Raw genomic sequence first — 13,078 nt, forward strand, 5'->3', positions numbered from 1 at the left:
TGGTTCATCTCCCTTGTTACCCAGGTGACACAGAGATGACTTCTAAAGTCACAGAGCTGGGAAGCTGGGAGCCCAGGTCCCAGCCCAGGGCTCTTATTCCTCAGTTTTATCCCAATTGAGTTTCTGCAAATAAATTCAGTACTTGGAGTCAGAAGCCCCAGTCTATCTCTGCATCCTTCTGGATTTGGCTGGGAAGAGGCAAAGTGGCTTACCAGCTAGACCTGGCCGAAATGACGGGAGGATGAAGGAAAAAGCAAGGGTGGCAATACTAGAAGGTTTTGAGAGGAGAAGGGAGAGGTCAAGGGGCAGAATCAGTGCTGAAGCAAAACATGACCGGAAGCCACATGCTGACTGTGACATCCAAGGACAGGGTTGGGGCTTCAAGAGCAGGGAGGTGTGGAACCAGGACCCCTGGCAGAGCTACTCAAGGTGGGTCAGAGGTGAAGGGGAAATGTCACATAACGGCTGGTCAGAGGTCTCCACCCTGGCCCTCGGCTCCCTCCAGGTGCTCAAGCGGCCAGTGCACATCCTTGAGACAAATGTAGTCCCACACTTTGCAAACTGACATTTGCTCTGGGAGGCAAGACCCACACACCCAGGAAGAATCACAAAACCAAAGCAAATGGCAAGCTAGGCATTCCGCATAAGGCAACCATCACTGGGGGCAGAGTTTAAAAACAAATTAAAGACATTGTGATGTCCCGTAGCTGGACAGAAATGAGCCCAGTGACCCAGGACATCTGCTGGTTGTTACCATGGCAACTCGGGGCTCACATGCCCAGATTGGGTGCCGTTTCTCCCTAGAGCCAGACATGGACCTTTCTGTTCCAAATACGCAGAACAACCTCTTGGGTTTGAGAAAAATGAGTTTGATTTATGTCTCTCACAGCCTCTCTGCCTTACTCAACACCATCAGCTGCTGGGAGTTACCCAACTTCAGGTAATTTCAATTGTTCTTTTTTTTTAATTTGAGAGAAAGAGAGAGCATGAACAGGGGAGGGGCAGAGGTAGAGAGAGAGAAAGAGTGGGGGAAGACGGAGGGAGGGAGGGAGGGAGAGAGAGAGAGAGAGAGAGAGAGAGAGAGAGAGAGATTCACAAGCAGGCTCCACACTCAGCCTGGAGCCAGATGCAAGGCTCAATCCCACAACCCCGAGATCATGACTGAGCCACCTAGGCACCCCTTCAATTATATTGATTGATTAACTGTAACTTGTCTTGGCAAAGTCACCCTGGGCAGTAGGGCTGTGGATAGATCCAAATGTCCTGGATCTATCACCCTGGCTTCATCATTCATGAGCTGTGGGATCTTGAACAAATCTCTGAACCCCCCCCCCCGCCCCATGCCTCGGTGTCCTCCTCTAGACAAGGATAAGGAGGAGGATAATAATATTTGCCTCCTAAAGCCATTCTGGAACTCAGTGCTCTCTCTGTGTAGAGCAGGTGGAGCAGCGCCATGTGGGGCGCACTAGTCAGATGCCAGCCAGCTCCTTCCAAGCACTGCAGGGGTTTAGCTCTGTCTATACTGCTCTCTACATTTCTCCCTGACAGAGTTGTAAAGAATGAAGGAGCTAAGGGGCACCCAGGTGGCTCATTTGTTGAGCGTCCAACTTCAGCTCGAGTCATGATCTCACAGTTCATGGGTTCAAGCCCTGCATCAGGCTCTGTACTCATAGCTCAGAGCCTGGAGCCTGCTTCAGATTCTGTGCCTCTCTCTCTCTCTCTCTCTCTCTCTCTCTCTCTGCCCCTCCTCCACTCTCTTTCTCTCTCTTTCAGAAGTGAATAAAAACATTAAAAAATTTAAAAATAAAAAGAATGAAGGGACTGAAAGCATCACTTGGTCTTTCCCTGACTCGGACCGGCTCAACAGTTGACCAGCTCACATTTTAAATTAGGTCAGCTGCTTGTCTGCGGCACAATCTTTAAGAGTAAAATGCAATATGCAGAGGGGTTAGGAAAAAGAAGTGACCCCAAACCTCAAAGAAAGCACCAGGGTAGGTTATACTGGACAGCAGTGATGCCCAAAGAATGCTTTCTTTAAAACATACCTGCCACGCTCTGATTTTCTTGAGTGTGCTTTAGCTGCTCGTCTTCCTGGTGCACGTGGCAGCAGGGTGATGGAAGACTCCCCCAAAGAGCAATGACCTGAGAAGGGAATCCATCTAGAATAGAAACCGTAGATAATCCACAAGGCTGAGGGCCCACCGACAGTTAACTGAGAGTTAAACGTGCTTGTCACCTAAGATGTTGTATCCTGTTGTGTTTCTCTCTGTCCTTAGCATCTTTCCCAAAGCCGGCAGAAGTGCCCACATCAGCAGGTAAGCTGTTCCTCTCTCCTCCATGGCCTTCCCTCATTCGAGTTTTAGCTCAGAATTACCCCAGTGTTACTACCGTGGGAGAAAGTGTCCCCACTGGAAACACTGCTCCTCAGCCTCAGGTGGGTGCCCGAGGGCTGAGAGTGGCCCACTGACCCCAAATCTCCCCCCAACCCCACCTTGAGCTGTCTTTGGCTGTGTCCCCATGAGCTATTCTTGGCTGTGTCCTGAGCACATCCCATCTCTGCTCCCTTCTGCGACGCTGTCCTCTGAACACGAAGGGCGGTCTGGAATAACTGCCCTATGAGCTCCCAGGAGCATCTATGCACATGTGACAGCACCTGATCCCGAACCAACATAGATGGAGCCTTGTGATCATCACTTGATCGGTGTGTGTGCAAGGGCAGGCAGAGAACATTGTGAGTGTGCATGCACACACACGCGCGCATGCACACACACCAATTGGTGTGTGCATGTTAGCATCTCATGAAAAAACCCAGCAAACCCTGTGAGTGCCAGAAGCCAAGACTTCAGGACACACAGTGAAGAGAAGAAATGGCTCCATGATGAGGCGGGTCTCTGGGCCAGCGGGCTAAGGAGCAAAACCATTTCCCAACCAACTGTCACCTCAGGAAACACAGGAGGTAATACTCAAGGCAAAAATTAAATGAGTGAAGCAGAGTGAAAGGGGGAGTAAATCTATCGCCATCCATCACCCGTGCACAATTTCCAAGAGCTGCTGGCTCTTCTGTGGCCTTTCGGATGAGCCTTGATGGAAGTCATTGCTTGAAATTGTCCCCCAGGGTCTGGGTCTGCGGCTGGTGAATGGGTCAAGCAGGTGTGAAGGCCGAGTGGAAGTCCACCACGCGGACACCTGGGGCACGGTGTGTGTTGACAGCTGGTCCATAGAGGATGCCCACGTGGTCTGCAGACAGCTTGGCTGTGGCCCGGCTGTGTCCGCCCTCTCTGGGGCCAGTTTCAGCCCCGGGTCAGGCAGCATCCTCCTGGATGACGTCAAGTGCACAGGAAGTGAGTCCTCACTGGGGCAGTGCCCTCTCAGCGGCTGGCTCACACACAACTGTGGGCACCACCAGGACGCTGGTGTCATCTGCTCAGATGAGCGCAGGTCCCTTCTGGGCCAGTCATGGAGCTGCCACGCCAAGCTTGAAGTTAGCAGATGGAGTCTAGAAATGTTCCCACGCTTTAAACCTTCCCCACATCTGGGACAGATTTCTGTTCGAACTCTGAAAAAGTTGCGAGCTCTTTAATGTACGGGAGGGCCCCCTTCCACTGCAGTGACCGTCAAGGTTAATCCATTGGACAATACAGAAAGCAATGGCGCTTGTCTCATAAAAATTGTCGGGAGGATTACACAAGGCATTCAACACCTACTCAGGCATATGGCACTCTATAGATGCGCAGAATGTTAACTCTATTGCTGGTGGTGGCATTTTCGTTATGAACGCAAATTCTTTCAGAATGACTACCCCAGAGTTTTTGGCCTGGTGACACAATCCACACCTGGCTGTAAAAACCCAGAGGGGACAGCCCTAGACGCATAAGAAAAACTGTTTACACAGGCTTGTTGAGTGACGTGTAAACTGAGACAGTGACCTTCGAACCACTCCACTGCCCTGGTTTCTGTTATGAAACCACCCCTGCGTCTCCTTTGTCTTTGTAGATTCTACAGCTGCTGGACATACAGGCATCTGAGCGTTCACATCCATCTTATTTGCTATTTGGTGACAAGCCATCTAGTGCAGGGTCCCCATGCTGGGTCTCTCTCACCAACCTTAGCTTGCCTTGACAGTGGCTCTGAGCTCCAGACCCTCCCCAGAAGGCAAAGTCCCAGAAGTGTTTTCCATCCCCCTGGGGCCCTACTCTGCACCCAGAGGAGAAGCCATTCTGGGTGTTAACAGGCTTGATGCCCTCCTTCCTGTACATGAGGTCTGCATTTCAGCAGGACGGAGACACCGGTTCCTTGACCCAAAGCTCTGTGGTTCTGAGAAGGTGCTGGGCCTGTGGGGCCACGCCTTCACAATCCCGACATCCACGTTATTTCTCTTATTTTCTTACACTTAACCAGAATAATACATACACCTGTATCACCTGTATGAGCTACCATCACATTTTAAATGCCAACTACCTAGGGGCACCTGGTTGGCTCAGTTGGTTAAGCCTCCAACTTTGGCTCAGGTCATGATCACACAATTCATGAGTTCGAGCCCTATGTCGGGCTCTGCTGGAGCCTGCTTCAGACTCTGTGGCTCCCTCTGTCTGCCCCTCCCCCGCTTGCGCTCGAGTGCATGTGCGCGCACTCTCTCTCTCTCTCTCTCTGTCTCTCAAAAATACATAAACATTTTTTTAAAAAAATAAATGCTAACTATCTGATCAGAGATTGGATGGGGTTGTTTAAAGGCAAACTCACGCATGTGATAAAGACGGTACTGAGGAGATTATGAAATTGCATTGTTGGCTTAGAAGATACTTACGATGACTATTTTCTTTTTCACATGTACAGTTGCTGCAACTCCTGGGGAACAGCCACATGTTTTCCAACCAATAGGTATTTTTTCCGTCCTTACATTTTGCGACTTCTTTTCTTAGGCTGGCATTTGTGGCCCACAGAAATGTAGCCAACATAATTTTCATGGCCCCGGTGCCGTACGGGATAAAAGCTGTGCTCATCAGAGACAAGCTGGTGGTATGGTGGGTTCTCCCCATGTGGGGACCTTTTCAAGCCGAGCCAGTCACCCACCCACCCTCAGTGGCATCACTGAAAGGCCCATAGGAAGGTCCTGAGCCACACAGTGCTCTTGTGGGCCCTTCTCCAGGGGGACCCCATGAACCAGCCCCATCTCTGGGGCTCAGAATCTGAGAACCAGGCTCATCTGCTTTTGGTTCGGGGGTAAGTTTCACTCAGTGAGTATCTGACCTTCTTGTAGGAGCGACGCCCCTCTTCTGCTGTGCAATTTTCCAGCCCCAACCTTCTCCATCATCCTCCGATAAACACCTCATCCTTTTTAAAATTCAAGTAAAGTGAAATTAATTTTGTTCTGAACATTCCAAACATTCTTTAAGAGACCTGGGTCAAAAATGTGAAGTCTGAACCCCAAGCATCCAGCTGAACTGTTTTGAATTTTTAGAGAAACCACATGACAAACGACACCCAAAAGAGAATAAAAGCAGACAGTTGGGGTGTTTTTTCTTTAATTTTTAAAAATATTTTTGGGGCGCCTGGGTGGCGCAGTCGGTTAAGCGTCCGACTTCAGCCAGGTCACGATCTCGCGGTCCGTGAGTTCGAGCCCCGCGTCAGGCTCTGGGCTGATGGCTCGGAGCCTGGAGCCTGTTTCCGATGCTGTGTCTCCCTCTCTCTCTGCCCCTCCCCCGTTCATGCTCTGTTTCTCTCTGTCCCAAAAATAAATAAAAAAAAAGTTGGAAAAAAAAATTTAAAAAAAATATATAATTTTATTTATTTTTGAGAGAGAGAGAAAGAGACAGAGCACGAGCAGGGGAGGGACAGAGAGACAGGGAGACACAATCTGAAGCAGGCTCCAAGCTCCGAGTTGTCAGCACGGAGCCCGACACAGGGCTCGAAATCGTGGACCACGAGATCATGACTGGAGCTGAAGTCAGACGTTTAACTGACTGAGCCACCCAGGCGCCCCAAGACAGTTGTTTTTAAGTGGTCATCTGCAAAGCCACCATGTGGCCCATATTTCCATAAGAAATGGCCCACTGACAGCAAAACACTATGGAGTTTGTGCTGAATCTCAGAAACAAGAAGCCATCACATGGTCTCCTCTGCATATATGATTTGCTTTCCCGGGGGACACAGACTACAGACGGGGCTAGAATTCTCCAACTGGAAATGCTGTCTCGTTTGAGAGTCCGGGGAACCTTTTCAAGCCTCTCTGACCTTTGGTTCCTGCAGATCTGCCGGTGGTGAGGCTGGCGGCGGGGAGCAGCAGGTGCGAGGGCCGCGTGGAGATCCTCTACAACGGCACCTGGGGGACCGTGTGCGACGACCTCTGGGACCTGCCGGCCGCACGGGTGGTGTGCCGGCAGCTGGGCTGCGGAATGGCACTGGCAGCCCCGAGGAGCAGTCTGTTTGGCGATGGCTCGGGCCCCATCTTCCTGGACGATGTGCGCTGCACGGGCGATGAGACCAGCCTGGGGCAGTGCATCCATCGTGGCCTGTCGGTCCATAACTGTGGTCACCACGAGGATGCCGGAGCCGTCTGCTCAGGTACCTGAACTCCCCTAGACTGGGTTCCCTCCTCTGTCAGGCAGGCCGACCCTAAAGGCTTGGGGTTCCAGGTCATGAAAATGGCTTGTCCCGGTTTGCCTGGAATTTTCCCATTTGGAGCACAGAGAGACCCATGTCTCAGGAACCCCCTCAGATTCCGCTAACCCAGGATGGTGGTCACACTTGTCTGATATCACAGCCCACTCCCCTGGCCCTAAGAAGAAGGGAGATCCTATGAGCAAAAAACAAACAAGCAAACAAACAAAAAACATGCCTGTAAAGCAGGAAGTTATACCCCTGCTCAGGATGGTTTTTCATTGTCAGGAATGATTTTTCGATGTGCATCAACATCATAAATTTCTCATGAAGGTATTTCTCAGAAAGAGCTAGATGGGAAACCTCTCCTGAGCTGCTGATTGCCCAGCTCGTGATTTTCTTGCTATTAGGGACAATTTTATGCAACCATTCAAAAAAGCTGATTGAATGTTGAAAAACCCTGCTTTGTTACCTTTTGTTACTAAATAATGCGCGTAACAAACATCTGTGACCCACCTCCCCAACCCCTCCACCCTCCACGCTCCCCCCCTCCCCCCCACCATCACAGCCCAGAGCTACTCCCGTCTCACAGTTCGGGGAGGGGAAACAAGGTTCCCAAATGGGGGAAGATACAGACAAGGTGGGAATATTTCTATCCCACCTTGTTGTTGGGTAGTTTGGGGTTTTTTGTTTTTAAATTTTTTCAATGTTTTTTTAAATTTTTGAGTGAGAGAGTGCAAGCGGGGGAGGGGCAGAGAGCGAGGGGGACAGAAGATCCAGCTGTCAGCGCAGAGCCTGATGCAGGGCTCCAACTCACCAACTGTGCAATCATGACCTGAGCTGAAGTCCGATGCTTAACAGACTGAGCCACCCAGGCGCCCCTGTTGGGTAGTTTTGTTCTGTTTTGTTCCATTTCATCTGTAGAGTGAGCATTTGGTGCTACAAAGAAGTCTTGGCATCCCTCGATGAGAACTCTGAATTAAAATGTCATGAGAGGCTCATCTGTCCTATTTTGTAGTCTCAGCTCCGAGTGGCTCTGGATGGCTCCCCCTGGAAAAGCTCAGATAGATGCTTCCAATTAGCCTCCGTAAGCCTCGGTCTCACCGGCTGAGGGAAAGGAGGTCTCAGAAGCGCAGTTGCCTTTGCCAGGATTTCCCGAACCGGCACACGGGGACAGATGTGGGTTCACGTGTCCATCGGCTGGTGTGTCCACGAGCGTTTCTGCAAGTGCGCACCTGCTGACATGAATGCCTTGCGCTTTCTCTTTCAGCTGTCGAAGCTGCCCCAGAATCAGCGGAAACAGCTCCTGCAGTTGGTAATCCTTTGACTGCTTCCTTCACCCCTTCCTAGCTATTGAGTCTTTCTAGCAGACTCCCTGAGGTTACAGCTGGGCATGTCAGGGCTGGGGTGGATTCGGCCCTGCCATGGAGGGAGATGTGGCATGCGGGGCCCGCCACTTGTCTAGTCTCTGCTTCTACAATCTGTCTAGCTTTTGGGGCGCCTGGGTGGCTCAGCTGGTTAAGCGTCCAACTTCGGCTCGGTTCATGATCTCGCAGTTCGTGGGTTCGAGCCCCACGTCGGGCTCCGTGCTGACAGCCCAGAGCCCGGAGCCTGCTTCGGATTCTGTGTCTCCCTCTCTCTCTCGGTGCCCCCCACCTCTTGCATGCACTCTCTCTCTCTCAAATAGAAATAAGCATTAAAAAAATTTTTAAATAAAATCTGTGAATCTGGGCCAGTGTGCAAGTTTGGCTCGACGAAAATAATGAGAAGTTGAGTCTGACCTATTTCCATGCTGTTGCTTAGCAATTTAATGACTCCATTCTGAAATAGATATCTGTCCTTATCTTTGCAATTATATTTCAAATGCAAAGATGGAAATGAGGGAACAAAATATCTGAAATCAGAGCTCGCTTGGAAAAGCTAGTCATTGCATTGATAAGTACTAATTTGACTTTTTCCTATGGGGCTTGGAGACAGGAATAAGAGATTACAGAGTATAGGACTTCGGGGTTCGCTACGGTAAAAACTACAGGAAAGTCCTATGAGAAATTACTTGCCGGAAGAGTTAATCCCATTCCAGTAACAACCCCGAGTCTTCCCCAGACCTGCCCATCATCAGGCTGGCGGATGGGAGCAACCGCTGTGAAGGTCGCATCGAGGTGTACCACAACGGCACGTGGGGGACCGTGTGTGATGACCTCTGGAGCATCGGCGCAGCCCGCGTTGTGTGCCGGCAGCTGGACTGCGGGGAGGGCGTCAGAGCCCTGGGGAACGGCCACTTTGGGGAAGGTGTGGGGAGCATCCTCCTGGACGACGTGCAGTGCCGGGGCAATGAGACCACACTAGGCCAGTGCCGGCACCTGGGTTTGTCCATCCACAACTGTGGCCACCATGAGGACGCCGGGGTCATCTGCTCAGGTACTCACTCCTGACTCTCTCCTGACGCTGCTGGAGCCACAGCTGTTGGGGTGGGAGAGAGGGACCTGGAAGTGAATGTGAAGAAGCTCGGGTCCCCTCGGCGTCCTCCAAACACACGCTTAGGGTCTGTTCTCAACATTGGTTTGGGGAGGCCTCTGGGCCATTCTTGGCCTCTCTTAACCTGCTGACCTACCCAGTGCTTGAAGCTACATTCACCAGTTCACTTTAGAGCCCCTGGTCTCTGCCCTCTTCAAGGACTTGCCAGATTCGCTGTTATTCACCCACTGGGGTCATTGCTTTTTCTAGTCTATGTCTTATGTTTTGAGCCTTAAAGCTGACTTTGTAGTACCGCTTTGGGGAGTTCTGTGAGCAAAACCCAGTCCCTCTCACCTGTACCCCTTGTGAAAGCATCAACACTATTTGTTTTTGGTCTCAGGGGCTTGAGATGGTCTCCTTTTCAATTTTTTTTTAATTCAGCCCACACATATATTATCTTAGGCTGCCAAACAAGTAGAATTCCAAAAGCCAATTGGATGAAATGAAAATACCCACTGCTTTAGAGCAAAGACAAGAATAATAGGATTCAGTGGACGCATCCATTTATTTTACAAATATTTGTTGGGCACGTTGCTGGAGCCAGGCAAAACTCTACATGAACACGTGGTGGTGAGGGAAGCAGACAACAACCTGCCCTTGTCGGGTGTCTGTTCCAGTGCAAGGGTTCAGGATCACTTCCGTGTTTCAACCCCAATAGGTCATTAACGACAATAAATGAACATTGACTCAGGGGTCCTAACATGTTTAATTATGTTAAGGGGCCACTGTCTTTTCATATTCAGATCTTGGCCCTGTGTTTTCAACGAGTGAGTTTAGTGAAAATGAGCAAATCCATGTTAAGAACATGAGGTCAGAATTAGGAAGGCTCTTACTACTTTGCACCCCTAGGAAATATTCGCTCTTCACGACATTGGAGAAACAACCTTTCTGACCCACGCGGGGAGGTTCTACTGTCCTCGCAGCCAACGGATGGTTCTCACCTCGACCTTCCTGCAGCCCACCTCCACTTCAGTCTTACCAAGAGGCTTTTCTCGTCTTCAGTTTCACATTTCAGAAGCCGTTTTTGTATCTAATTTCAGTCTATCCGAGGCATAAATGTTTTTGGGAAAAAGATGTCTTCTAAATGTTCTGTTTGTGGGTGGGATCTTTGTTCAGATTTTACCTCATTGTGTTCTGTTTTTGTTTTACAGTTTCAGCATCAGCCACAGAAATGACCACTTCACCTGGTAATTTTCTTTTCTTGCTTGCCTTATGTACCTCATAGATGGCTAGATGGCCTCACATACCGTTAGGGTTAAAGTTTATGCATCACCAGAAACGAAATATCAAGTTCCTATCACACTGCCATAAGGTGCTCACATATTCACCGAATGCTTCGTAAACCAGGCAGACGGTGCTTACGTACCTTTCATAGGTATGTAGGACGCCGTATGCCTGGTTTGTTCCCTTGGCTCTTGGTATAACGGCAGGTCTCTGAGGTCAAGTTATAGTGAATTGAGCCTCTTTAGATTCACACACTGGGAATTCAGTGAGTTCATTTTTTTTTAAATTTTTTTATGTTTATTCACTTTTGAAAGACAGCAAGAGACAGAGCACAAGCAGGGGTGGGGTGGAGAGAGAGGGGGACACAGAATCTGAAGCAGGCTCCAGGCTCCGAGCTGTCAGCACAGAGCCCGACGCGGGGCTCGAACCCACGAACCATGAGATCATGACCTGAGCCGAAGTCGGATGCTCAACCGACTGAGCCACCCAGGTGCCCCACATTTTTTAACAGCATGGGACTTCAGGCATCGTGGGTACAGCTATCCCTGCGATCTGCATTTTCAGAAAATAACAGAGGGCCACAACTCTCATATGTTTCAGAATGTCGTACACCAATCCAGTCATATGCAAATTTAAAAAATAATTTCCATGGCTAAATAAGTTGAGGAAATGCCATATCCCTCTCTTGAAGATTCCTAGTCTGTTAGCCCACTAAAGTCTCTGACAAGTCCTGTAGTTAAAGATCTTTTTTAAAAGTTGGCTTGACCCAGTGTTTCTCAACTTTTTTTGACCACTGAAACCTTATGAGTAGAAATGCAGCATCACAGAATTTGGAGCCCAAGAATCTGGCCCTCTGTTCTGGCTCTAGCCTTAACCAATTGGGTGACAGTGGGCCAGCCCCCTTATCTCCCAGGGCTTCCGTTTCTTCTTCTGTAGAACAGGAGGAGGAAGCTTGTCCCGGGGATTGGGTGGCAGACACTGGTGGAGGCACATAGTGACAGGAGCTTGGTCGTCACGCTCCGAAGGAATGTGTGTGCTACCATCTGCTGAGTCTGGGCTGGCTCTCTAATTTAAGCAACACATGTGTCTTTTTGTAAACTTCCCTGTTGGGGACTTTGGGGATCATTCTACGGCTTGCGCTGGTCAAGATAGGCTAAGGAAATTCAAGAAATACCATCTCAAAACAAACCAATTCACTCAAGTTTTCTTTGATGATAAACAATCACAAAAGTAGCTCATGGTCTGTATCTCCTAAATCTCAGAGTCCTCTGCCAGGCTTGGTAGAAACTGACCTCGAAGAAAATCAGACAATGAAATCAACTTCTCTCTTTGTTGGATCTGTGAGAATCAGCTGTGAGGTCTCTCGGGAAGGGTCAAGTTCAATATGGCACCATCTCAGTATAGCATTTTTTTTCAAGATTTGGAAGAAACCTTAGAGACTGTTCAGAGCTGAAATCACAAACAAGCAGGCTGTGGGCCAGTTCTGACCCAGGGAGGGGTTCTGATTCAGACAACAGAATTTTGCTTATGCAATGTTTACTTTTCTTTTAATACCACCTTTTTAAAATGGGCAATTTCATATAAAAGTCCAAGTTCAAGCTTTTATGAAAAACCCAGAGGAGAGGAAGTGCTAGCATGAATTTTGGCAAGGCATCAATTGTCCAGAGTTGAGCAGGAAAGGGACCCCTTTACGGGGGCAACGCTGTCTGGTTTCTTCGTGGCCTGTGCCAATTATTTCTGGGCCTAGAGGTCATCTCCAGTTTAGTTGCTTGGTGCCTCTAGAACTTCAATATGTGTATAAATCACCTAGAGATCTTTTAAAATGAGATTCTGATTCGGTAGTTCTGGGGTGGGTCCTGAGGGTGTTTCAAACAAGATGATGCAGATGCTACTGGTCTGTGTATTAGCCCTTCAAAGTCACGTGCTTGGTTATACAAAGAGCAGCAACTAGAAGCCAGGTCTCTTGAGTCCCAGACCTAAGTACCACCTTCCTCATTATTTATTCCCCTTAACTTAGTACACAAGTAATAGGGAAATCAAATAGGACAGAGCATAATCAAATATGAGCACGGCTGGGGCATAATTTGTAAACAGGGTGACTTTTTAAAATTATTTACCAATAAACTTGATTGACAAGGATGATATCTAATTAAAACGTCCTTAAATTGTGCTTGTTTTGACAGTTCCTACCTCCGTTTCAGCCACCGATTCGGCCCTTGTAACTGGTAACAAGTTTTCTGCTGATTTGTCCTGTCACTGCCTTTAGGGAATATCGCTGTGTCGACATTCTACTTAGATAGGACACTTTTAGTGTTTTGCAGGGGTCACTTGGCTGAATTAACCCCTTGGAAAATCGACTAGAATCCAGAAATAGACAAAAAGGGCCTCCACACAGCCAAGTTTAGGTCCCAACATTCAAGCTCAAGTAAAGTGTTTGAGTACACATGGGGGTGTCCACTAAACCTGTTGTTCTTACTACACACACACACACACACACACACACACACCTGACTATCTGGTCTCCCCACTGTGTATTATAAGAAACAACAAACTGGGGAGGGGACCGGGGATGGGGAGGGAGAAGAGATGATTATAGAACAGCCACAGCCGCAATTGCAGGAAATGCCAACAGACAGTCTGACGGCCAGAGAAGTGTTCAGAAACCCATTAAATGTCACTAGACTTGCTCAATGTCCCAATACGGAGCGCAAATGCCCACTAACTTCAGCATCCTTTGACACAC

The 13,078-nt window shown here is 49.0% G+C and overlaps 1 protein-coding gene across 1 annotated transcript in view; it reads left to right on the forward strand.

The window, feature by feature from the left end:
• The window catches only part of LOC147576210 (scavenger receptor cysteine-rich domain-containing protein DMBT1), a 101,135-nt gene that overhangs the window by 71,680 nt on the left and 16,377 nt on the right, over positions 1-13,078 (forward strand). Inside the window, exons 40-46 of the mRNA XM_086679468.1 lie at positions 889-940; positions 2,277-2,315; positions 3,994-4,024; positions 7,869-7,912; positions 8,701-9,015; positions 10,263-10,298; positions 12,519-12,560. Coding sequence (XP_086535594.1) covers positions 889-940; positions 2,277-2,315; positions 3,994-4,024; positions 7,869-7,912; positions 8,701-9,015; positions 10,263-10,298; positions 12,519-12,560 — 559 coding nt within the window. The remainder of the gene's footprint in view (positions 1-888; positions 941-2,276; positions 2,316-3,993; positions 4,025-7,868; positions 7,913-8,700; positions 9,016-10,262; positions 10,299-12,518; positions 12,561-13,078) is intronic.

This window comes from Puma concolor, chromosome D2 (genome assembly GCF_028749965.1).
Source record: "Puma concolor isolate L17-30 chromosome D2, mPumCon1.1.hap2, whole genome shotgun sequence".
Taxonomy (NCBI): Eukaryota; Metazoa; Chordata; class Mammalia; order Carnivora; family Felidae; genus Puma; species Puma concolor.